The sequence below is a fragment of the Chelon labrosus genome (assembly GCF_963514085.1).
Source record: "Chelon labrosus genome assembly, chromosome: 12".
Taxonomy (NCBI): Eukaryota; Metazoa; Chordata; class Actinopteri; order Mugiliformes; family Mugilidae; genus Chelon; species Chelon labrosus.
This window is the reverse complement of record NC_140345.1, coordinates 7,468,599-7,494,932: the sequence shown is the minus strand read 5'-3', so window position 1 is coordinate 7,494,932 and position 26,334 is coordinate 7,468,599. Positions and strand designations below refer to the sequence as shown.

Below are 26,334 nucleotides of genomic sequence, written 5' to 3'. Positions count from 1 at the left end.
TTATTTGTACACTCACTTGCCAGTTCATTAGCTACACTAGTGAAAATTAATGCTTTCTAATTTAACAATACTACACAAAATGTTGGCTTCATTTATAGTATTCAGCATTTGTTTAAAATAGATAGATAAATAGTTTCTTTATTAATCCCAAACTGGGAAATTTCACTGTTGCAGCAGCAATGTACAGGCACTCGACACCATACATAAAATATAACAAAACGCTAAAATCAGCAATAGAAAATAGAGAACTTAAAAAAAATAAAAAAAATCTATACACAATATTTAGAAGCCAGTTCAACTGTTTCATGATTTGTAGTACTCTTCAATTACTATATTCATTATATGACAACCCCATTTTAGACAGTGAGCTATAGGCCGAATAACAGAAACACTTGAGTGTAATTCAGTACAACAACACCACAAATGATCAAACTGTTAAAATACCTCCTTTCCTTTTCAACGTAAACTGGATATTATAACAGTCGTAAAGGGAGATGGATGCTGTGTTGTTAAATTACAAGTTTTCCCTAATCTACCTAATCTATTGGCAAGTATACGACACTGTCTGTGCGTGGTTTCTATCCAGATGTTTAAAGCCTTGTTTCCCATCACCGCTGGATGGCAGTGGCGGGACAGGCCACTGGCGGCGCTGTCTTTTGTGTTGCCAACCACCGAGCACTGCTAGCCAGCCATAAACACCAAAACAACGGCATTTAACCGTAACATGGACAGCAGGAGTCGCATCGATGCTATGGAGCATTTTCTACGAGTGTGCTATTGGAGTTTTTGAAACATAGCATCCTGTGCTTACATAATGAAATCGCAGCCTGCACAATGATATTATCCAATAGACCCGGCAACCACTGACGATTACGCATCTGGATTTTGTCGGAGCCGCTGCAGCTAGCTAGCAACCAAGCTAGCAGAGTTGTCACAGCCCCGGTCGCTGGCTGTCCTCTGCAGTGGATACGATTCTGTAGCTACTAGCTCAAGTTGTCAGGTTTCCTGCCTTCGCCAGCGAGTACTTAGCTCATGTTGTAGCTAATGTTACAAGAATCACCGAAAATGTAAATTACCATGCGGCCAAAGAGACGGGAATTGGTAAGTATGACCAGCTAACGGCCCCAGGCTGTTAACGGTATTCTGTTAGCTAGCTTAGCTTAGCAACGCTGTACGTTAGCTTTGTTGTGATAGCCTGCGGAGAGCCTACTGGATGCAACAATGGCAATTTAAAAAAAAAAATGAGGGGGGTGCTCCCTTGTATAAAGAACTACGTTTTATTATATTTCAAGTTTTGCCTGTTTTATGAGATTGATGGTAACTGTTGCGTGCTAGCTTTGGTGTTCATAGGACTATCAGTTGTTAGCCCCACCAGAACCAGTGTTATTTCCAGGTGCTACCACTGAGTATGTTAATGCGCAGACAACACTAGCATTTTTAAAGTCTGTTCAGTTGTGCGACGTGGATGACATTGCAGTTTACTGTAGACTTAAACTGAAATCTTGCAGTGAGTTCAGACTGATCTACAAAGGGTCACCGTTTGGGACCATCAGATTGCACGACTCCTGGATTTTTTAGTAACAGTCTCATTCAGTTAATGTGCTTTGTGTGGCAGATCAGATGGTAGGTTAAGTTTAATCGGTTGATGCACAAATTTGCTGCCTAATGGGACCATCTCCATGTTCTCATCATTTTATCCTGTCCTTCAGGCAGTGCCAGTGATGGCCTCCCCCCTCCCTGTCTCCTTAGTCCTCGTACTCCTGCTGTGGGCTCGGACACCTCTGTGCCAAGCAGGGGACTGTAAGGGACACAGGCAAGTGTTGAGGGGACTGCCAGGCTATGTCACAGATGGACCAGGAAACTACTCTGTCAATGGGAACTGCGAGTGGCTTATTAAAGGTATCATCTGGTTAAATAGTTAGATTGTGCACAGTGTGACTGTTGTGTACTTTAAGTGTTTAGATTTCTAGCAGGAATGAATTACCATTTACCACTGTTTTTATATTTTCCAGCTCCCAGCAACAGCCACCGCATTGTCTTGAATTTCACCTTCATGGACACAGAGTGTACGTATGACTACCTCTTTGTGTATGATGGAGACTCCTACCAGAGTCCTCTCCTAGCCAGTCTGAGTGGCCACACTTTGCCTCAACCCATTGAAGCCAAGTCTGGCAAGGTAACCAATTAGGACGTCATCAAGGAAACTCCTGTCTTACCAGCACATTTATTCTTAAAAAAAAAAAAAAAAGAAGTGTTAACTTGTGTGGATCTCCTTGTTCCAGATGCTGTTACATCTCTTCAGTGATGCTAACTACAATCTCCTGGGTTTCAATGCAACCTACACCTTCTCTCTGTGCCCTGGAGCCTGTGGCGGTCACGGCCGCTGTGATTCCTCTACATCAAAGTGCCACTGTCATCAAGGATGGGCAGGACCATCTTGCACAACCCCTCTGTGCACACAGTCCTGTTCTGTGAGTGGCCAGTGTGACAAGGTAGGCAAGGGGAAAATTGAATGAACACACAATTATTCAGGCACAAGGTCAATCATCTTTCACTGAATGGGCCTTGATTAAATCAGTCGGGTGTGCAGTTTAATGAAAAGTTCTTGATTTACTTTTTGTGTTTTTTGTTTTTTTTTGTTTTGTTTTTTTTTGGTCTCAGAAAGGAGAACGCTGTCTGTGTAACCCAGGCTACCTGGGTCACAGCTGCCAGCTTGGTCTCCATGATGACGGTGGGGCAGGGCAGTGGTGGCGTGTGAGTGAGGGAAACCCCTACACACCTCCCAGGACTGGCTCTGCTGGCGTGTACCTGTCCTCTACTGGAGCCATGTACTTATTTGGCGGTGAGAAAAACATACAATTTGATTCTATGCTTTTGTTATAATATTTAGAGGACAAACTAACATTCCGGTCAGTTTTTATTACAGTTGATTGATTTATTGACTTCTATCTTGTAACACAGTTTATCAATCACAAGTAATTCCTGTTAAATTAACTAACAGTATTATCGTTGTCTTTCTTATGATGTGTGGTAGCGTTTCTAATAGTTAACGACTATGTTTTAATACTATTTATTTTCCCTGCAGGGTTTGACCTGAACAGAGCTCTCGGTGACTTGATCAAATACAACTTCACATCCAACCAATGGGAAAGCAGGTCTTATGGTCACTCTCCTGTAAGTGCTGTGTGGATATACACTCAAACATGCACTCTTCCTTCTGCTCTTGCATCTCATTTACTCTGTTTTCAAGCATTGAAGTGATCTTGTTTCTGTCAGCCTTCTGCAGTAGTCTGATCTTTAAACAAAGAATTCAGAGAAACCTTGTCTCTGCAGCTAGAATTTTCTGTTCCCGGAGACTTTGCTTATGTTGAATTAGAGTGGTCATTAAAAACATACTTAGTCATCTCAGGTGTATGAGATAAATGATGTTGTTCCTTTCCTTTCGGCACTCATTGGCTTTCCTTTGTGTTCAGGTGGCTCGTCATTCCCACACGGCCGTAGAGTACCAGGGCAACATGGTTATCTTTGGTGGAGAGCTAGCCAACGGCTCCCTGGCCAGTGATGTATGGATTTATCGGCCACTCCATGATGACTGGCAACAGCTTGGCTTTTCCTATTCTCGTGGTGCTCCTAAACTGGCTAATCACGCTGCGGCTGTAGTAGACAGTAATCTCTATGTGTTTGGAGGTGGGTTTGATAATGTATTTTCACCTTACAGTTTGTGTTTTGATTTTTTTTTTATTCCTTGGAAAATGAATCTAACAAAGCTTATTTTCCAGGGCGCACTGAGGAGGATATGTTTTCCTCTTCTCTGTATCGGTTTGGTCTGAATGGCTCTGGACGATGGGAGATGGTTCAGCCCACTGGTGGGAAGCCCCCAGCCACAGCTGGACACTCCATGGTGTTCCATAGTCCATCCAGGACACTGCTAGTCTATGGAGGCCACAGGCCTACCACTGCCAGGTACACAACTTCTAATGCAGACTGGATAAGTAATACAAACAACAGAAACAATCAACACTGAATGCTGCATTTAATAGAAAAGTTTCGTCGAGACAAAGTATAGGAGAAAAATATTCCAGAGAGGGTTACAGAGTTAGACCAACCCATTTCTGTAGTACAGATCACAGGTTTTCTGGAGCCAAGGTACGTGCTACCATCTCTTTGCTACATTGACAGGCCCATTTATTGTACTTTATACGGTCACATTGTGCATACATGATCTAGGAGAATGAGCAGGATGTTTCACCAGTAGCCTAGAACAATCCATCCAAACACCGGTTCTAAAGAAACCTTACACCGTAGATTCTCCCTCACTCTAAGAAGAAGAGGGTGAGGTGTATTCAGCTTTTTGCAATTTGCAACTTCACCATTAAATGACACTGAATTCTACTCACTGAACCTTAAAGCTCTCCAGAAAAATACAATGATAAGAGTAGTTGAGAATAAAAGGAAAAAGGATAGAATGATTATTTGAGGTAATAAATGTAACATTTTGAACAATATTCCAACCAGTACACAAAGTTCTTCGTGGACACTAAAAGTAGGCTTGCTGTATATTTTTAAGGTTTAGTGTGAGGGTGAACAACACCGACGTGTTCCACGTGGAAAGGCGGTTTTGGACATCCTTCCGTTCACGTTTCCCAGCAACTGGCCCCAGAGAGAGAGCTTTCCACTCAGCCACGGTCATTGGAAACTACATGGTGGTCTATGGTAAGACTCAAGCACATTAAGAGAAATACGCTTTGTTAATCAGTGCAGCTCTGTGTATACTAATCTGCTTTCTGTTCTGTTTTCTCTTAGGGGGGAATGTACACATACACTATCAAGAAGAGAAGTGTTATGATGAAGAGATCTTCTTTTACCATCTGGGCTGTCACCAGTGGGTGTCTGCTGGGGAGAGATGGTTACGCAGTGAGTTTCCGTTCATTGTTTTGTTTGCCGCAAATTTCACAATCTAAAACCCTCAATGTGATTTGTATCTACAGCTTGTTGCTTGGTGGTTGTTACTTGTGAACATACTTCACAACCTCCCTTTTTCTCAGGTGGTGATTCTGTGAAGGGGCGTTACTCACACGTTGCTGCTGTGATGGAGGGACGAGTGCTGCTGGTTGCTGGGGGTTACAGTGGAGTCGCCCGTGGAGACCTTGTGGCATACAAAGTGCCACTGTTTGTCAGTAGCGATCAAGGTGACAGGGTGAGTGAAAGGACAGGCGAGAAATTACAAGTCATATGACAAAATAACTTATGGAGCTAAATTTCTTTGTTTACCTGTGTGTGTTCGCTTACCAGGACGCTGTTTGTGCTGAGGCACTAGATGAAAGTATGTGCCTGAAGAACCCAGAGTGCAGCTGGTGCGAAGGCCGGTGTAGAGAATACCAGCCCACAAACCCGGTAATTCTTCCTTCAGAACAACCTTGTACTTTGCTTTATGCTAGACTGATTCATAATCATTTAAACATATTCCAAATGTAAGTTTCATATCCATTCCCATGTTATCAAACACCATTTTGTTTCTTTCTTTACTTTGATGTGTCTGTATGAATGCCTCACTGGATTACACTGGTTTACAGCCATTGCGTGTCTGTTTTCTGTCCACAGTGTGGCAGCACTGGGTGCTTGGGCCTCGCTCGCTTCTTGTCTGACTGCCAGTCCTGTCTGGTGTTTAGTGGCACTCCAGCATCTCTGGCCCGTGCGCCTGGTGAATTTGGCTGGTGTGTTCAGAATGAGTCCTGTCTACCAGTGTCAGGTGAGACCCAGGGAGGGAGGAAGGAGGGCAGAAGAGAATGGTCTAGACTTTAAAAAAAAAAAAAAAAAAAAGTAATGATGTTGGGAGTTGACATGGGAGGGACTAGACTCATGTTGGGCGTGTTTCAGAGGTTAAGTACAATGACTTGATTACACCATGCTGAGATTGGACAGATTACTCAGACTATGGTTTGACTTGTCTGTCCAGTTGAATACTTCTTTTGTTGCAGTGAGGTCAAATCATTTGACTCCCTTTGAACACGCTTCACACAAGAGTCATAGATCGCACTCATTTCTGTACAGTAGTACACAATAGGAAACTGCTGTATTATGAGATTTTTCGAGGTCAGATGTTTTATTTGTGTGCTGACCTCTCCCTCTCGGTCTCACAGAGCGAAGTGCGTGCCGTGTGGACCAGATCTCAGGGGCGTACGGCTGGTGGGGGGAGCGTACCCTTTTCCTAACCTCCCTCCACTCCTGTCGCACCGAGAACTATGTCCCGGGACTGCACCTGCTCACCTTCCAGCACCCCCGCAACGACTCCCAGCCTGACAAGGTACGGAGTCCAAATCTCAAGTGCTAACTGTACTAGTTGTGGTTGTAACTACTTCCTTCTCTGCTTATACTTACTCCTCCTTCCTTCTTCCAACATTGCTTTGTCACTTTGACTTCACTGAAGTTCTTCAACTTGAATATTATGATTGTCTCTTGTTTCCCCCCTTACTGCGTTTACTTTTGCTCACTTCTCTCTTTTGTCCTTTTCTCTGTTCATTTTGCATAGACAAGATTCTCTTTTCAAGTAGTTTGTCGAGCTAGTGGAGCAGTTTGTAGAGAATAGTGCTTCTGTTGATGTGTCTCCACTTCCATCCATCCTCCACTATCCTCCATCCTCTTCCCCTCTCCACCAGGTGTCCATCCTCCGCAGCACCACCATCATCCTCAGCCCCACCACAGAAATGGACGTGGCCCTACAGTTCAGGGGCTTCATCCACCCGTTGTGGGGGGCTCCTCCACCTGCACCCCCTCCTACAGAGACCGTCTCCATGTGGGCTCGCATCCAGAGGTTACACTTTGAGGCTCGAATGGCATCAGGGCCCAACTCCAGCCAACTGGTGAGGAAAAGTGCACATCAACAATAGAAATTGTAGTTTTTAAAGTCTTCCTGGACATGGAATATTCCAGTATGTACATTATTGGATTTATTCCAAAATGTGCTGTTGTATTTTAATTATACAAATGTGAAGGATCTTTAATGTTACTTAAGTATTGTCCACATTTTCTTTCTCTCTAATACTCTGAAACTGTTGGATGGATGATCAGGAGGTGGTTGGTCGCTGGGCAGCCCAGCAGGAAAAGGAGTTGAAGCTGCTGGCTCGGACAGATGGGAGTAGACTGTTCTCTAACCTGACCCGGGGTAACCATTACCTAGTCCAGGCTGAGGGCTACCTTAACAACTCAGGCTCAGGACAGACCAGTGAGATGGCCCTGATCTGGAACAGAACATTGCCAGGAGGAAGTGTGAGTACTGACATTGCTAAGATGTTTAACCTATGAGTAGTAAAAAATAAACAGCCAACTTAAGTTGGTATTCCTTGCTCATTTACATTTCAGTCATTTTTCTGCACAGTGTGTTTCCTTGACTTACGCAACAGTAGCAGAACACTTACCTCATTCCGCTTCTTGCAGGAGATCTCCTTCCTGTTCTTGGAGCCCTACCGCTCAGGTTCCTGCTCAGGCTACATGTCCTGTCTGGCGTGTCTATCTGACCAGTCTTGTGGCTGGTGCCCGTCTTTGTCCCGTTGCCTATTGCGGGACAGCCCAGATATGGAACTCTGCCCTGAAGGAGAGAAGGTTGAAGGCAAGGGAGGAGGACAGCGCCATCTGCTGTTAGCCCCCCAGCACTGCACATTGTGTGAAGAGTACAGAGACTGCTCTGCATGCACTCAGGTACAACACAGATAAAACCTAAAAAAACGTTTGCGTTTCATTATCCTGCAGATGTAGTATAGTTTAATTTAGGTCACATTCTTCACTCATGCAATGCTACTCTTGGCCTTCAGGACCCTTATTGCGAGTGGCAGATAAACTCCAGCAAGAAAGGAGACTACCAGTGCAGTCGACGGGGAAGACTAGATGGATCCATACGTGACCCAGGAGGGTGTCCTAAAGTTTGCAACCAGTGAGATAAAAAAAAAACTCCTTTTAACATTATTGGAGTTATTTTAACCTAACCTGAACCAATAACTGACTTTTGTTTTATTCTCCTTCTTTTTTCTTGTAAAGGAGAAAGACGTGTGGTGAGTGCCTCTCTAACTCCAGCCAGTGTGCATGGTGTGAGTCAGCACAGGCCTGCTTCTATTTTGCTGCATACCTCACAAAATACCCCTATGGAGAGTGCAGGGACTGGTACGACAGGTAAAAGGATGTTTTTAACATATTTGATGTTGTGGTTTTTTGAGTCAGACAAATCTATTTTACTGTCTAGACTGTAAGTATTTGGACAGCTACACATTTTTGGGTCTTTCAAGGATAATACAATTAAGTAATTTATGGATTTATAATTTTCTCATTGTTATCCATCAGACTGTGTCCACCTGTTTCCTAGTCATGCTGACAGAGGGCTCCTCAGGAAACATTTTGTTGCCTAGTGTCCTATTGCTTTGAACCTTTGCAATTTGGGTACTGCGCAAGGGGCTATATCTCACACACTCATAATGATATTAGTCTATTCATGTTAAGCTGAGACTTGCCACTAATGTGGTGGCCATTATTTCATTTTAAATTGACCGTGCTGCACAAACCATGAAAAAAAATATCTAACTGTCCAGATGCTTACTGTCGCAACTATCTTTACTTACTTTTTATTGATAACTTCAGTTAGAACACATGCAGTTGTACACTCTTCTAAAAAGAAAAACATGCCAACCTTGAGGCATATTTTGTCAGTGAGTTGAGTTGAATTGATTCATAGATCAATATGTCAGTTATTCATATTCTTTATTCTCTTGCTTGTCAGCGTTCATTCAGTTCCCCAGTGTAAGCAGTGTTCAGCTTTAAACACATGCACTGACTGCCTGCGAACGTTCCAGTGTGGCTGGTGTGGTGACTACAACAACCCTACCATTGGAAAGTAAGTAGGGCAGACTTATAACAGTGCTTTGGCAACAGACTCCACAGAGACAGTGAATGTGTTGCTTTCCTTGTATTTATTGCATATTTCCAATCCTTCATTTCAGATGTTTGAGGGGAGACTGGTCAGGAATGGATGATCCATCGGTGTATAACTGCAGTGTAGCTGTGGCTGAAGCACGGGCTGCAAAGTAAGATATCTCTCTTCACACTTTCATGATATGATATCAGATATTTTAGTAGGGCCCTCAGATATTTTAGTAGGGCTTCTAATTAAAATAGTACCTAAGCAAAGTGGATGGATGATAGATAAATAGAGAATACCTGTTAATAATAATGTCTACTTCTCCTGCTGCCCCAGCCCTGAGCCCCAGACTTCGGCCCCACCTCGACCCCTTGAAATGGAAATGGAGTTGGAGCACTTGGAAGACGAAGAGCAGGATGCAATCTGGTCCTACCCCACTTGCCCGGATGTAGAAGAATGCAGGCTCGGTCTCCACAACTGTCATCCCTTTGCCACCTGCATCAACACTCCCACCTCTTACGAATGCCACTGTGAGAGAGGATACACGGGGGATGGCACACTGCACTGCAACCAGACGTACGTGTCCGCCTAAAAACGTGTTGATTTATAGTTCAATTCTCTTGACATAAAAGTCATCGTCACCTTTCTCATTTTGTCATCAAGGCAGCTTTTTTGTAAATCTGAAATAATTTTTCTCCCGCTCACAGTTGTTACAATGAGTGTCGTGAAGGTCAGTGTAGTGGCAGCCCACGGTTTGAATGTGAATGTTCCTTGGGGTGGACTTCGGACCCTGCCACTCTGGTTCTGAGTGGTGTTGAATGTGATTGGGACTGTGGCTGCAACTTCCACTCCACCTGTATCACTGCTCCGGGGATCTGTGATGAATGCCAGGGTGAGACCCTAATTCCTGGATTTCAGTGATAACTTCGTCTTTCTGTCATTTTCTTCTTAGCTCACACTCAAAATTCTTAAAACTGAATCTGCATGATCCACTGTTTCAATTGGACACAGAAATGTATCAGGTAATTTATGGGTTCCAGTGTTGATTCTTTCTTGTTGTCTTTCAGACTGGACTACAGGGCCTCACTGTGAGCACTGCCGTCCAGGTAGCTTTGGCTCTGCTCTGGCTGGTGGAGGCGGGTGTGTTCCTTGCGAGTGTAACGGTCACGGTGATCCTCTCCAAGGATACTGTCACAACCAGACAGGCCAGTGCTACTGCACCCACAATACACAGGGACCACATTGTGAGTCTTGCCTGCCTGGTTACTACGGTGACCCGAGGTAAGGAGATCTTCACCACACCACTGAATGACTAAATGCACTTTTTTAATAACTTCCTTTGGGTCTAAACTGAGGGGGATTTGATTTCATCATAATTTGTCTACCTTGACTTATAGGAACAATGGTACATGCTACCGCCAGTGCCAGGGCCGTTCTGTCCTGCTCTCCTCCACTTCATCTTCCACCATTCCTCTGTCCTCTTCTTTGGGATGGCGGAGTGGCACAGAGGGGAAAGCAGGACTTTCTCATTGTCTGTGGGTCCTGTCTGTGACTGAGAACCTGGCACCTTGCCTGCCCCGACAACTCTGTCCCCCAGTAGCCCTCACTCTACACCCAGACTCTCATACATACTGTAAAGTGAGTATAAACATGACCTGATGATACACACAAATGAACATGTTACTCATATATTGTCAGCATTTCCTTACAGTCGTCATCTTTATTACACATTCCCTGTGCTTTATTTTGCAGAGCTCATATGTTTATGTGTTTGATGGCCTTCCTCGATTTCTGGGCAATGGAGTTGTACATTCTGATCACAACCTAATTGGCGCATTCTGTGGCACCACAAGAACTGAGCCAATCACAGTAGAGGCCACCTCAGGTATGCTTCAAACACTAGTCACTAGTGATTTACCTTACTTGGTGCAACACCCCCATTCATTTTAGTACCCCTTCTTTCGTTGATATAAATTGGAAGCCTAACTACTTAGCTCGCAAGAGTTTTGCAGCACGTCAAGCCGTCATTAACTAATGTCAATCAAGTGCCAAATACCATAGTGAGGATAGATGATACCATAGACGACATGCCATGCTGACCGCAGTTGACGTATTGAGCACCCCTAAAGTAATGAACACATAATTTACGCCCTAGTCCATGTGTTGCCATAACTGCTTCACAGTTGGCAAGTACTCACGCATAGTATAAAGTAGTGGCGGGTCGTGCATTTTCCACCTAGGACGTCAATGCCCTCCAACCTCATTCAAAACACTTCCTAATACAATCGTTATGACGCCACTGCTATAGGAACCATCAACTCCATATTGATATGCAATAAAACAGGACGTTGCATCCTAGACGGGTATCTCATATAGCGAGATGAATGCCTTTACTAAGGCAAGAAACTATGTCAAATGGCAAAACTATACATAATAGATGTAAATATAATTTATTTTACTCACCAGAGCAATTCAGAGTTCTCCTCATAGCGCTTATAGTTGCTGTACTGAAAGTGGCGGACACACCCTGGGTCAGGCTAGCTAGCTCCAGGATTGGGCGGCCTTTCCTCACAATATCCAGTTTTCCTTCGAAGTCCACCATGAAAATGACTTTCTAAGAAGATCTGCAACCAAACTGATAGCCTCTCCTCCTTCCACCATCTTGGGTTCAACAAATAGCTTTTGAAGTGTTAACGGCGGCAATTTGGTTGTGCAGCTCGCAAGAGATGAACATGATCCACTAGCTTGCTTAAACGGAGCAACTCTCTGACCCCCCAATCAGAGGACGAGAAAATGGTGACGCTACCGTAGGACAAGCAATAAAATGAAAAGAAGAGGCTATTGGGAATAATTTAATAAGATTAATGGTAAAGTATTAAAATGTTAGTCAGCAATTTTGATAAAGTTTAGGTCAGCAGAGAGGGCTTTGCTGGCCCTGATGGCCCACCCCTGGTGTAAAGTCACTGTCACAGTATTGTATCTTCTCTTCTACCACCAGGTGTGATCTCAGTCTACTACGAAGCCAACGTCTCTTCAAACAAACCTCAAGGGTTCAATGCATCTTTCTGGGTACGACGGTGTCAGCAGAGCTCTGATGAGGGTGAAGAGGGATCATCTGCATGTCCAGGTGGAACCCAGTGCCAAGGTGGGCTCTGCCAGTGCCACCAGGGATATGGGGGACCACACTGTGACCGGCCAATATGCCCTCAGGATTGTGGAATCGCAGAAGGAAGAGGAGTTTGTAACACAGTAAGAATTTTTGATTAAAAAGTTAGACTTCTTTTTTCAGTTTATTTGTTTGACTTAAAGATAATTTATTTCTATAGTTTGTAAAATGTTGAGTACTAAAGCTATTTAAGTTTTTATTTTGTATTGTATACTGTATAAAATGAATAACTTGAAAATACTAAATTCTAAAAATGAGACCACATGTTCTTATCTAGCTAACCAATGCATTTTTTTTTTTATCTTAGTCTCTGGGTGTGTGTGTGTGCTCAGACGGCTGGGCTGGCTCAGACTGCTCTGTTCCTCGGGACTCCAACAGCTTGGTTTGGGAAACACTGCTGGACACACAACTGACAGTGGTAGGGACCGAACAGATGTGCAATTCATGAATTACTCAGCCCAGCGCACACAAACATATATTTATATTTACTGGACTCTTGTTTCACAGAACCAAGCCCACAGGTTCCTACACAGGATGGGACATTCCTTAGTATCTGGACCACAGGGCAACCTATGGATGTATGGGGGGCTTTCTCTGTCAGAGGGGATTCTGGGTAATGTCTACAGGTAGGAAAATGTAACTTGAGATTGCAAATGTTTTGAATAGTTCTCATGTTATGAAATGTTTAGGTATTGTCATACTTGACACATGAAGTGTAGTGTTCTGTCTGTTATGCATGTACAATAACACAATCCCCACTCGTTGGTTTAGATATTCTGTGTTGGAGCATCGTTGGACCCAAATGTTGACAAGCTCTGTGGAAGAAGGCATGACTCCTAACGCTCGCTATCACCATGCCTCTGCACTGCTGACCAGTCATGACTCTGGTTCTGGGGGCCACGGGGGCGGTCACAACTTCATGTTGGTGGTGGGTGGTGCCACTCAAAATGGTGTTGCCACGGATACATGGAGTCTCAATCTCAGCAGTTTGGTCTGGAGAGAACATAAGGTTAGGATTTGACTTATTGCTGAAATACAAATGAATCTGACGTTTGACATCAAACCAATTAAATTTTCTTCTACCTCTAACAGAGCTCAGTGCTGCCTCCAGTGGCAGGTCACACTTTAACTGTACGACGAGACTCTTCTGTGCTGTTGATTGGAGGTTACTCTCCAGAGAATGGCTTCAATCATCATCTGCTTGAGTTCAGCCCTCATACTGGAAACTGGACAATTGCCCCCCACACTGGCACACCACCTACAGGTATTTTGTTACTTTGGAACATAGTTTTTACGCAGTATCTTATTAAGTGATGCACCGTTTATTTAAGTACAGAATTGGCTCTTATTATGAAAATGTGTAAAAAACACAACAAGTATTATATTTTTCTGAACTTAAACCAGTTTTGTGTATTGTGTACAGGTTTATATGGCCACTCTGCAGTCTACCATGAGCAGACTGATGCCATCTATGTCTTTGGAGGCTACCGCTTCCATGTGGAGACAGTGGAACCATCAGGCGAACTCTACAGTCTCTATTACCCCAACCTCACCTGGTCTTTGCTGGTCCCTTCACAGGGTAATAAGGTAAAAAGCTGAGCTCAAATCGTTTCTGTAATCCTCTTAAAATTACACAAGCAGTTACCCCATATCAGTCAACTGCATAAAAATAACATATCTATTTTTGCTTTACATCTTTTTCCATTTTAGCCCCTATCACGTTTCTTCCATGCTGCAGCGTTGATCAAAGACACCATGGTCATTGTTGGCGGGAGAACAGAAGCGGAAGACTACAGTAACTCTGTGTCCTTGTATCAGATCAACTGTAACACCTGGATACAACCAGGTGATCATCTTATTGCCTAGATGCACATTAAGTTATGCTGATTTATAAATCATAACGTCACATAACTTAACCACTTTTCACCTCTGTGCTTCAGTCTCAGCTGTAGGAGATCCAGTAAATCGTTCGGTGTCTCTTGCCATGACGAGCTGGGGCGGTCGCCTCTTTCTGTCAGGAGGCTTCAACGGTGTCACACTCGGCAGACTTCTAACGCTGACGGTGCCCTCTGACCCCTGTGCTCTGCTACCCACACCTGAGGCATGCAATACCACCACAGGCAGCTGTGTCTGGTGTAGGGGAACATGTGCTTCTTCTGATACTGCTGAGAGGTAACGCTTTGGCTGAAGCAACTATCTACTGCAACTAAAGGATGTCCACCTTACAATTCTGTTCTCGATTCTGTTAGAATGGGCTGCTTCACCGGCCAGTCTCCCTGTTCTCCAACCCCTCGTCAACCAGACCAGTGTCGCAGACTCAAGACTTGCAGTGAATGCCTTGCTCGACACCCCAAAACATTCTCCACTCCATCACAGGTAACATCCAGTGCCCTTACTGTAGCACAGTTATTTGCTCAAAGAGAGGCCGCAATTAAAATCTGTTCTTTACTACATTTCCCAGCCTGCTTTACAGTGTAAATGGTGCACCAACTGTCCAGAGGGGGCTTGTATCAGCAGTTCTGTTAGCTGTACATCTGAACATGACTGCCGGATCAACCAGAGGGAGATTTTCCTGTCCAGCAACTGCACTGAGACAAGCTGTGAGGCTTCTGACTGCCCTAAGTGTACCGCTTCTGGCAAATGCATGTGGACTCGTCAGTTCAAACGCACAGGTACATAGGTGCATGAAGTTAACTAATGTTGTAGGATTCAGTCTGTTGCTGAACAACAAACCTAGTAGCTTATAGGTGAATTATTATGATTATGATTTTGGGCATTTTTGTTCACACAAAAAGTAAAAGCTTTTACTGTGTTGTTCTTCCACCAGGCGAGACCAGGCGCATCCTGAGTGTGAACCCAACTTATGACTGGACGTGTTTCAGCTACGCCCTGCTCAACGTCTCACCCATGCAGGTGGAGTCATCTCCTCCTCTGCCATGCCCTCCCCCCTGTCACAGTCTCCATAACTGCAGTCTCTGTCTGGGCTCCAGAGGCTCTGATGGGGGCTGGCAGCACTGTGTGTGGAGCATGGCTCTGCAGCAGGTAAGACTGTAGACAGCTTGACCTGTACAGAGTATTTAGCATTTTTGATTTAATAACAAAAACTTCACATAATGCTAACCTCTCTCCCTTTCCCGTAGTGCATGAGCCCGTCATTTGTGCCCCTCCGCTGTGAGGCAGGCCAGTGTGGTCGATTGCTCTCTGGAGGCGACTCCTGCTCCCCTCAGTGCTCCCAACTCACCCAGTGCTCCCAGTGCATTGCCAGGCCTCAGTGTGGCTGGTGTGCTGCTCGGGATGGCAATGGGGCTGGACGCTGTCTGCAAGGAGGACTAGATGGTGAGAAAAGATTTATGTTGATGGTTCAAGACACTGAACGGCTCAGGGAATAAACAATTCATTTCAGTGTATGCCTTTCTGATCACTGATTTGTTCACCTTTCTACATTTATCTCTGTCAGGTGTGAGTGAAGGTGTTTGCCCTCTGAGAAACAGCAGCTGGTCTTTCCTCCACTGTCCAGAGGAGGACGAGTGTGCTAACGGCCATCACCACTGCAACAGCACTCAGGACTGCCATGACCTACCCCAGGGATACCACTGCACCTGCAAACAGGGTTACATACTGAGCAGGTAATACATGAGAATAGTTAAAAACATAACCACCATATTTTTCCTCACAGTCTTTGGAACCCAAATCACCTCCTTTTTGCTTTTCTCCTGTACAGTGTTTCTGGTCAGTGTGAGCCAGTCTGTGCCCAGGGCTGTGTGAACGGGACGTGTGTGTCACCAGGCATTTGCCAGTGCCACTTTGGCTTTGTCGGGGATAACTGTTCCTCTCAGTGTAGCTGCAACAAGCACAGCAACTGTGCTGGTGTGAACAAACCCGATGTTTGTCTCGAGTGCCACAATAACACTATAGTAAGTGCTTTTAGTAGAACACATCCACACAATGTAAACACTGTTTTTATATATATTCATTCAGTGGTGAATATTGATTTCTCTTTGCCCCAACTCTAGGGTAAGCATTGTGAGAAGTGTAAGCCTCTGTTTGTGGGCTCAGCCAAAGGGGGTGGAACTTGTCATCCATGTCGGGAGTTTTGCAAGGGAAACAGCGCTGTGTGTCTGTCCCGGGATGAACATAAGAAGGCCCTTGACAATCCGCGGCTATTTCCTCTGGACCCCAGCAGTGTAAATATAGCTTTTCCTTGATTATATGCAAAAACAAGTACCATAAGTTGACTTATCTTTTTATGTTGCACACAGTCTTTGTTCTAATTCATTCAGAGAGCTCTCTCTTTATCTGTTTATCAGATTCAGAACTGGGTGTTTGAAGGTCCCACAGAAGATAATGCCGTATGTGTGAATTGCCAGAACAACAGCGTAGGGGACAAGTGTGAGAGCTGCCTCAGTGGCTACTTCCTACTGCAGGGGAAGTGTGAGAAGTGAGTTACGTTACGTTTCCAGCTGAGCAGTTTATGGACTCCCATGCTGTGCACTATAAGTCTTTAATTGTTATGCATAAAATGATATCAAGCTTTAAAAAGTGTTTGCCATGTCCACGATCGCAAAACATAATGCCAGATATTGCATAACTTACAGTAGAATACAATGCAATGCATATTGTTCTGCTAAATGATGAGTCTTTCTTAACGTACCATGCCATCAGTGTTGTTTTGTCTATCTGATCTTGCAGCAACACAAAACTGGTAGAGAAATGTTCCCATGCCTAACACCGATTCTTGGCAAAAACATGTCCCACTAAGAAAAGTGCTAATTCTCTTGAAAATTAATAACATTTTCATGAATAATGAAATTCACCTTTATGCCATGTTCATTTGGCTTACGTCATTTGGGATGCACATAGTGCACCTACCTACATAGGCTATGCATCTCCAATGACTAACGCCAAATGAAAATGGCATGACAACATCTAACCAAATCTAACATTCACTGTAATTCCCCCCAGTTTTATAGTCATTACACTCAAGTTTGACTGTATATATTTTAGGAAGTTATGGCTAGGCAGCAGCTATCTGTGGAGGAGAGTGCCACAGTGCTCACAAGTGTTATTTGTATCTGTTCTTCACGTCAAGTATACAGTTTACAGAAGAATATAATGTATTATTTTATGAGTAGGGGGCACTAGATGACAGTTTAAGATGATGTCAGTGATGCATTATACATTATGCCTACTGGTAATGACTTTATTTTTTACTATGATTTGATGTTTCAATATATGGGGATGGGGTACTTTTAATAATGATATTGCTTAAGTGTACCTTATAATTCTTTAAACAATTGTTAACACAGTGTTCAAGATTGTAATTTTTTGGACTAAATAGTTAAATAAAGTTGTTAAGCAAGAAGCCATTGACTTGAGTGGTATACATTTTGGAATTGTATGTTGTAAAGAGGCCACTGTCACCACCGTCAGGTCTAAAGTCACCACCGTCAGAGGGAGTTTTATTTGTTTTCAATGAATATGCTTACAATATGTTCCTTCAGTACTGTTGAGTTATTAAAGTAATAGTCTCTTTCAATACTAAAATATGTTTGTTAAATAAAAAAATTTAACTTTTTCTATTTAGGCTTAAAGTAAACGTTGTATGATGTTAAATCTTTTAAAGGAGTACACATGAAACAGTATAAAAAATGAATATAAGTGAATATTCAACATTTAACAGCATATTTGTGTGCTAAGAATGCCAGATCATGATTTAAAAACTCAAAATACATATTAGACCAAATAAGTGAAAAATAATTTGCTTTTTATTGTGTCTGACGGTGTTGACAAAAACAAAGTAATAACTGGAAAATGCCTATTCTATAAAAAAAAAAAAAGACCTTGGTCTATAATGATATACTTTCAGATTTTTTAATTTAACTAATTTTTTATTTTCAAAATTAAAACCTGTTTTATCCAAATTCCCAAGAATCAGTGCTAAAAATGTGAAAGAAATGAAAATTTAAAATGTTTATTGATACACAGTTTTTTTCTTATTTAGTATATTAATGTCTCCTCTTCATTGCAGGTGTCAGTGTAATGGCCATGCAGACACATGTAATGAACATGATGGTACAGGTTGCCCCTGCCAAAACAACACGGAGACGTCCTCCTGCCTTAGTAGCCCTCAGACGGACCGGAAAGACTGCTACAGGCAACAAGTATGCATAGAGATTGTGTTTACAGAATGTTGACAACATATTTATCTACAAAGAAATGGTGTTCCGTATCAAAATATATCCTTGGATTTCTTTTCTTTTTTAAGTTGAGGAAAAAGTGCGTCCATGACTGTGTGTTGCTCAGATTGTTTTTGTTTTTCTCTTCTCTTTAGTGTGCAAAGTGCAAGGATTCCTTCAATGGCACACCAGTGAATGGACGTCAGTGTTACCGTCAGTTCAATGTGGACACAGAGTGCTGCTTTGACCCCACATCCCAAACCAACTGCTTTCATGATCCTACTATTCGCAACTTGCCCAAGGGCCGCACCGTGTTCTTCGCTGCCCAGCCAAAGTTCACAAATGTGGACATTCGGGTCACAATTGATGTTACCTTTGGTGAGGTGGAGGTCTATGTGTCTAACTCTCATGACACCTTCATTGTGGATGTGGACCGATACACAGGGATTCACGCCATCAAGATTGAGGACGAGTCAGCGACTCGGGGGGCAACTACTGGAGCAGATAAGGATTCACCTCCGTCCCCTATAAAGGTGTTTGCAAACGCCTCGTCCAGCCTTGGAGGTCCCGTGCTCTCCCACAACCCGTTGCAACTTCAAGCAAAACCTCCAGGGGCAGAGAGAGAAATAAGAGAAGAGCGTGCTGAAGGACTCATTACCTACATCACCGTGTGGAAACCACAGACGGTGTTGATTGTCCGAGGTGTTCGAGATCGTGTTGTCATCACCTTCCCACATGAGGTGCACTCCCTGAAATCAAGCCGCTTCTACATCGCTCTGAGGGGGGTGGGAACTGCTGAGAAGCAGGGGGAGTCCCAAGGCCTGCTGTTTCTGCGACAGGACCAAGCCCACATCGATCTTTTTGTTTTCTTCTCTGTTTTCTTCTCCTGTTTTTTCCTCTTCTTGTCTGTCTGTGTCCTCTTGTGGAAGGTTAAGCAGTTCCTGGATTTCCGTCGGGAGCAGCGTCGCCACATTCAAGAGATGACCAAAATGGCATCAAGGCCCTTTGCTAAACTCACCATATACCTTGAGCCGGAGGAGCCTCAGCTCATTTACCTGCCTTCAGCTGGTGGGGGGGTAGGGGGCAGCACTGTATCACTTGCTCATGCCCGCACGTGCAAGTTAGGTGGAGTGGTGGTGGGCCAGAGGGGTAGAGCAGGAGCCGTCTCTTATAAACATGACCCAGGCTCCGGACCCACAGCCCACCACCACCACCACCTCACCTTGGGTGGAGGGGTCAACACCGGCCAGCACCTGCCGCTGCATTACCTGAACACCCATCACTATGCCAGCACCACAGCTGGCGCCCCGGCCTCACATCATCACCACTCAACCACGTACAGCGGCTACCAGCACTTTTGCCGCTCCGACCCTTTCCTCTCTCAGCTCATGGGCTTTTCCTACTCCTCCTTTAAGGTAGGGCCAATCACCCTGGAGCCCACAGATGATGGCATGGCTGGGGTAGCCACCGTCCTCTTCCAGCTGCCTGGGGGCGTCTTGGCTCCAAATCGTGCCTGTCTGGGCTCTGCTCTGGTTACTTTGCGTCAGAACCTGCAAGAATACTGTGGCCATGGCAATGGAGGGGGGCATCCAGGGGCAGGTGCGGGCCGCAAGGGGCTGCTAGGGCATCAGCACCTGACCACTATGGCTATGTAGGGAAACAAGCAAAAGATATAAATGAAAGACAGAGATGAGAAGGATGGAATAAGCTTGTAAAGTGTTTGGTATAAAATAAATTAATTTTTTGAAACATAGCCGCAGGGCAAAAGTCCAAAAGAAAGAGTTATGTCAGCGGCAGATCACTAGAGCATTTTGAACAGAGATGTACATACACTGTATAATGAATTAATACATGTCTTTTATTGTATTATGTATTGCTATACTGTATTTCAGTGCTTCACATGACCAAGCCGGCTGTCTCTCTAGAATGCACTACAACTGCTACGCGTATCAAAATACTGTCACGTTGTGTCTGTGATCACTAAAGAGGTATGAGCACAGTCCAGTTTCAATCTCGCACGACTGAAACTGGACTCCTGGTAAAATTATTCGCATTGACAAACAGAGCTGTTAAAAGAAAAAAACAAACATGCTAGCTTTGGAACCAACATGTGCTTTATACCCCAAAAAAGTGACAATCAAAGTTGCCATTAAGAACAAAAGACTTAAATTGGTTCAGATAATGTGCAAGGTTTTGATTGTCAGCCCAGTGCTGGAAAAAAAAAAAAAATAGAAGCTGCTTGCGAGATGGTTTTTATATCATAGTCAATATGAGCGATTTATAGTTGCAACTAGGTATATGGCAGGCTTCTAAGCTACGAGTATATGTTAAGCAGACTCCTGAGTATGTTTTTGCATATTCATTCACCTGCTCTGTTACATTATTTGTCTCTCTGCTCATCTGCCTTCACTTCTTGCCTTGCCTGTGAGTCATCTGGCTTACACTTAATACTTGTGTTAATGGAAGTGTGAGCGTGTCACAGCTCCTTGTGGACGTAAGGAGAACATTTTGTTTCATAAGTTGTTTTTGTAAAAGAAATTATGAGTGATGTTTTCAATATTAGTCTTCAGTTAATGATGCTATAATATTAACAGAACTTGTCCACAAAAAATATGAAAAACAATGTCATCTTTTAAAAAAAAACATTTAATTACATTTTGTTCACAGGAAATGTATGTTAGTGTTTGGCTAGTTTTGCTGGATGGCTTTTTTTTTTCCAGGTATCCTGCCTGCTTAGATGATTGTATTCACCAATCAGACTACAATTTGATAAAAAAAAAAGGAACATACACACTGAAAAATGTTACTCAGTTGAAATCACAATGAAAGAGGAAATAGTTACACTAGAAAGTTCTCCTGGTGAGAGATTTCGGGAAGATTTGATAGCATTTTTAGACTGAATTACTTCTTCCCCGGTTTGTGTTGGCGTTAGTATTTTTGTTTTCCTTTTTGCACTGCATGGAGCCAACGAGCCCCACTATTCATGTGAAATGTGAGAGTGGGGGGGTCGTTCAGGCTCAGATGGCACACATTGTCTTTGATGAACCGAATGGTGCTGCTGGCTTCTTATCAAACAAACAAAACTTTATTTTTTTCATGAGTTGCAGCAAACTAAAGCTCAGATGAATACTGTTACTATCTATAGCAGCCCTCCACGAATGCGCATTAAAACATTTTTTATGTCTTGTGTCTTCGTGTGTTTTTTTTAACATACTTTATTTTTGTACATAATTTTTTGTTGTGTTTGTTGTTTTTTTGTTTAAAGAAGGGAACAGTGTTGTACAGAAGACTGTGTGAAAATTCTGTCCTGAGTCAGCTGAAATAAAGTCTGTGGAACATGATTGTGTGTGCAGCCTCTTTTGTATGGCACCAAAAAGTTTTGTAATTGGCATTATTAATACTTTTGGCATTTTTTTTAAGTTTCAGTTTTGATATAAAAGCTCTCGTTCCATGTTTCTTACACTCTTGAATTAATTTTAATATCTAATTAAATTAAATTATTAAAAATGAATATATTTCCAATGAAGGACAGACAGACAGACAGATAGCTAGAAAGACAGATAGATACTGTTAACATATTGTCAGAGGATACTTGATTTTTTTTTTTTTTGTTACGGTCACTTTAATTGGCCAGAACCTAAGGAAGTGTGTACCGCTCATTGGTACCGCTGCTGCTCTTCCTGTGTTATTGTCGACACACACCAGTCTAGACAGTCAGGAAGCGTTAGCAAAAAATATCAGAGCTAAGCTTCGGCTGAATCGCCTGGTTCACAAGTGTAAGTGTCTTCTTTTTAGCAGATGAAGAGCTGAACGCTGACAACTATGTAGCTACGAGAAAGTAAATGATCCACCGTGCTAGCATGGCTGCTAGGCTAACGCTGTTATTTCTGTAGCCTAGCTGTGATGCTAACGTTAGCTAACGTGCAGATGACCACAACATACTAGGCTAGTGTTTGTTTGGGTTTTGTGCTTCTTTCATTTCCTTGCATGTGACTCTTTTCCCGACTGGACATTCACCTCAGTGTCATATTCTTCTCGTTCGCAGCACGCTAATGGCGACAACATAAAGATGAAGGCTGCCAAGAAGCAAGCAAGGAGAGGAGAGAACCCAGCTGATGAGATCACAGTTAAAACAGAATATAAACCAGAGCAGGAAGAGGGAGACGAAGGAGGCTCTCAGTATGTCTACACTAATGGAGACGGTCTGAACATCCAAATAAAGGAGGAACCGGACTCACAGGAGATCAGTGAGGAGCACAGCAGAGACACATCCAGCTGTTCGGACATCAATGGTGACTCTGTGACATCTGGATCAGATAGCCACCACCCACTGGGACACATTAAGGGCGAGTGTAACTATGACCATTGCTCAGAATATGATTTCACTGAAGCTGCTGTCAAGGAGGAGTCGGACTCATGGATTAAAGAAGAGGGAGACAGTGACGAGGAGGTGGATGATGCAGGTGACATCCAAGATGAATTTGAAGGAGAGGAGGTCTGCACAGGTAGCAGCTTATAAAACATTCAAAATCTGCTTTTATTTCCACTAACAGATTTAAAACGGAGCCAATTTCCAGCCTGAAAAGCATATATAAAATATCATATATAAAACATATTATTAACTCTGTAGGTGCCCAGTATTTTGCCACTTGTGGATTTGTATTATTTTATTGTATAAACAAGTGAGAGTTGAACAGATCTTAAAAGGTTTGTTGAAACATGTCCGATTGTATGGTGAGAATAGTTCATATACTGTATATCACCCATATAGTTTTTAATAACTGTATTTTATATTGCTGTATATCAGAGAAGAGTATAATCATGAATTCTGCTTTCTCTGTCTTTCTCTCCTACATAGAGTCATCGTCTGAGTTTTTTCCATGTCCTCACTGCACGGTCTCCTTCACTGATTTTGAGTTCTTGGAGAAGCATGTGAAGTGGGTCCATCAGAGAGAATATCTCGATAAACTTAAAAAATGCTTTTCAAGCCGCGCACTAAACCTCATCCCCAAACATACCTGCACTATCTGCAGCAGCACTTTTAACTCTAAAGTGCACCTTAGGGTCCACATGCATGAAGTCCACCCTTCTGCCCCTCCCCGCAGGCTTCACCCATGCCCAATATGTGCACGCAGCTTCCAGTACCTGAAGAATCTGAAGAATCACTGTCAGCGCTGGCACAACATGTCTGTTGTTACTAGAGGAGGGCATCTCAGCTGTGCTGAATGTGGGAAGAATTTTAAAGCTACCTGGGGCCAAGGTCCTCATTTGTGTCATGAACCAGATAATGCAGAACCTGAGGATAAGCCTATCTGTCTGGATACTGGTGTGCAGTGTCCAGAATGTGGCAAGAAGGTGTGCACTCCTCAAAGCCTGGACGACCATATGCGCACCCACACAGGTGACCGGCCATTTGTCTGCAAAGATTGTGGCAGGAGGTTCGTGGAGCGGAGCGGGTGGCGGCAGCACATGAAAATACACACGGGAGAGAAGCCATACAAATGTCAGGTGTGTGGAAAGGCCTTTATAAGATCACACCACCTCAAGTGCCACTTAACCACGCACTCCGGGAAGAAGGAATATTCTTGCACTGAATGCGGTAAGGAGTTCGGATTCAAGTCAAGTCTGGATCTTCATGTGAGGACGCACTCCAGTGAGAAACCCTTTCACTGCAACGTTTGCGGGAAGAACTTTAACACCAAGAGAAACCTGAGGGTTCACTCCAAGCTTCACACCAATGAGAAAGCTCACCAGTGCGGGGACTGTGGGCTGAAGATCGGCGATATGGGGGCTTTAAAAATACACTTACGAACACACACAGGAGAAAGGCCTTACCACTGCACTGTATGCGGAAGTAGGTTCATTCGCCTCGCACATCTACGGAATCACCAACGGACCCACACTGGCGAGAGACCATATAAGTGCAATGAATGCGACAAGAGCTTCACTCAGTCTGGTGACTTGGTGAAGCATAAAAGGATACACTCTGGGGAAAAACCTTATGAATGTCCTGAGTGCCACCGCCGTTACACTTCCTCTGGCGACCTGGGCAAGCACAGAAGGAGTCACACTAACCTGCGCCCCTACACATGTCAAGAATGTGGAAAAAGCTTCCGCTTGTCAGGACATTTAAAGACTCACATGTTAACGCACACGGGGGAGAAGCCGTATTCTTGCCCCAACTGCCTCCGAAGGTTTGCCCGGTCTCACCACCTTTCTGGTCACGTAGCTAAATGTCGCTGAGGTTACTGAGAAGACTACAAAAAGGACAGTTCTTAATGAAAGTGGCCTGAATTAAAACTATCAACCACTAGATTTTCTAATATGTTAAAGTATGAACTCATATCTGTAAATGATTATTTATATGAACTGTAGGCCTCTTGACTCGGATGACTGTTATTAACTTATTAAGAAAAGTATTGCATGGAGCTTTTATACAGCACTGTCCCTAGACTTGTGTGAATTTTTAGTCCAGGGCACTGTAAGTCTGAGCTGGTTTAGCAAGACACTATTACAACCGAGGCTTGAGGATATGGTTTGGGTGCAGTTACTGTTTTTTTTTTTTTTTTTTTTTTTTTTTTTCACTCCACTGTCCAACGTTGAATTATGTGTAAAAATATAATAAATTATTTGATGAATGCATGAACACTGTGTGTAATGCTACTGTGTTTTAGGTTAATGGGAGAGGCCAAATTATTTGTGTACACGTTAATTGTTGACATTAGGAATATATGTAAATCGCCATATGGATAATTACCTTTGAAAATACTTTCATAAAGTATAGTATAATAGGTTAATCCTGGCAAATTTGACTCTTTTATTTTGTTTAATGAAAAGATAGTGTGTACAGTATCAGTGTGACACTTCTGATTAAAACAGGAGTGGTCAGGTTCTGCTTCATGTACTGTAACAGTGATCACATTGATTACAACTTTTTTCCGTTTGACCTCTTTTCCTGTTAAACCGGAAAAACAAGTGTCTGTTTTGATCTTGACACCGCATATTCTTCATTGACGTTATTATCCTTTAATATGTTATAGTTTATCTGTAAAGGACAAATAGAGGAAAAAGCTCACGGTCTGATGTACTGCCAGTTTGTGCAAAGAAAGTCTTACAGTCTCTAATTCTGCATTGTACCATAGATATGTTTCAGATGTTGATAAGCAGAGTATAATAACTCATAGCAGCTGAGTAGGACGAAGTTTTTTTGAACTTATCAGGACTACAGTATTTGCTTTTTATTTTTTAACATTAAACTAATAAGTATAGGCCATAAATCGTAAATTATTGTCCGTGGAGCTGTCTTCAAAAAACACAACTTTGCGATTACTTTGGCCGTAAAAAAATCTTACATTAATTAAAGGGAAGCCTGTTTTGTTTACAGTACATATAACTGAGCGTTGATGCTTGGTACGGAGTGTCCCGGAGGGGCGGATCATTTTTTCCTGTGCTCAATATAGAAGCTCCGCTCCCTACGGCCAGGCGGACAAACAAAACGTGCCTACACTTCTCCAGCGAGCAGCAGAGCGCGCAGGTTAAACTTGTCAGACGCTAATGAACAAAGTTTGCTCGCCGCAGTATCAGCCGAGTACCAGTCCATGGCCACACCAAGTTGACACATTTCTTGTGGTTTTGAGTCATTAAACAGCCGAGTTTGAGATTCGGACACGGGCCTTCACAAACAAAGTGTTTTTACTAACTGTTAATAACTTTTCACTAATTCTGGTGAACTGCGAAAACAAGCTAGCGCTAATGTACTTTAGCTAACAACAAATTTAAAAATAAGGCCGCAGCTGCTGCCATTTCGCCATCTTTCATTACCATTAGCAAGTTTTAATTTCTGCCAAGGACGCGGGCAAGACAAGGACAACCCAAGAGAACCAAACCAAGAGAGATATTTCACAAAAAATGAAATGAAATGCACCTGGGCGAGCCAAGACCAATACATCACAGCCTGTTGAGAGACATGAATTACAACATGGTCAAGACTCTAAAAAGTGGACGCCCTAAAAACAGAAGAATAGATAAAAAAAAGAGCACAAGCTGGAGTGATGTCAACTGTAAACAAGTCGAAGGGGAGCCAGCAGATT

The 26,334-nt window shown here is 43.2% G+C and overlaps 2 protein-coding genes across 3 annotated transcripts; both read left to right on the top strand.

Annotated features, from left to right (window-relative positions):
* Window positions 1-344: 344 nt before the first annotated feature.
* megf8 (multiple EGF-like-domains 8) lies at window positions 345-21,585 on the top strand. Its single transcript, XM_084556563.1, has 44 exons — window positions 345-1,101; window positions 1,710-1,899; window positions 2,013-2,176; window positions 2,283-2,492; window positions 2,662-2,842; window positions 3,086-3,174; window positions 3,474-3,687; window positions 3,780-3,963; window positions 4,568-4,713; window positions 4,804-4,914; window positions 5,046-5,197; window positions 5,293-5,394; window positions 5,602-5,749; window positions 6,141-6,304; window positions 6,657-6,860; window positions 7,069-7,266; window positions 7,435-7,695; window positions 7,809-7,927; window positions 8,032-8,163; window positions 8,765-8,878; window positions 8,985-9,068; window positions 9,239-9,478; window positions 9,610-9,794; window positions 9,970-10,183; window positions 10,300-10,540; window positions 10,655-10,787; window positions 11,901-12,151; window positions 12,376-12,486; window positions 12,576-12,694; window positions 12,840-13,077; window positions 13,161-13,332; window positions 13,492-13,655; window positions 13,779-13,914; window positions 14,009-14,240; window positions 14,318-14,444; window positions 14,530-14,740; window positions 14,896-15,110; window positions 15,209-15,404; window positions 15,526-15,694; window positions 15,790-15,982; window positions 16,082-16,252; window positions 16,376-16,506; window positions 18,097-18,229; window positions 18,400-21,585. The coding sequence occupies exons 1-44, from the start codon at window positions 1,078-1,080 to the stop codon at window positions 19,897-19,899; spliced, it is 8,673 nt and encodes a 2,890-aa protein (XP_084412689.1). The 5' UTR covers window positions 345-1,077; the 3' UTR covers window positions 19,900-21,585.
* A 232-nt stretch (window positions 21,586-21,817) lies between these two features.
* LOC311497206 (uncharacterized protein) lies at window positions 21,818-25,601 on the top strand. 2 transcript variants are annotated; one of them, XM_084557401.1, is made up of 3 exons: window positions 21,818-22,020; window positions 22,290-22,749; window positions 23,103-25,601. In XM_084557401.1, the coding sequence occupies exons 2-3, from the start codon at window positions 22,314-22,316 to the stop codon at window positions 24,485-24,487; spliced, it is 1,821 nt and encodes a 606-aa protein (XP_084413527.1). In that variant the 5' UTR covers window positions 21,818-22,020; window positions 22,290-22,313; the 3' UTR covers window positions 24,488-25,601. The 2 variants fall into 2 exon arrangements, with proteins under 2 accessions (XP_084413527.1, XP_084413528.1); XM_084557402.1 differs by lacking the exon at window positions 21,818-22,020 and having other exon boundaries at window positions 22,110-22,749.
* Window positions 25,602-26,334: the final 733 nt, after the last annotated feature.

What these genes read in the sequence shown, in the direction of transcription:
- megf8 (XM_084556563.1), top strand. Translation starts at nt 1,078, where the DNA reads ATGCGGCCAAAGAGACGGGAATTG. An exon ending in CACAGGCCTACCACTGCCAG is followed by an intron (nt 3,964 to 4,567) that starts GTACACAACTTC and finishes TATATTTTTAAG; the next exon opens with GTTTAGTGTGAGGGTGAACA. An exon ending in AGTGCCACAATAACACTATA is followed by an intron (nt 15,983 to 16,081) that starts GTAAGTGCTTTT and finishes CCCCAACTCTAG; the next exon opens with GGTAAGCATTGTGAGAAGTG.
- LOC311497206 (XM_084557401.1), top strand. Translation starts at nt 22,314, where the DNA reads ATGAAGGCTGCCAAGAAGCAAGCAAGGAGAGGAGAGAACCCAGCTGAT. An exon ending in AGGAGAGGAGGTCTGCACAG is followed by an intron (nt 22,750 to 23,102) that starts GTAGCAGCTTAT and finishes TCTCCTACATAG; the next exon opens with AGTCATCGTCTGAGTTTTTT.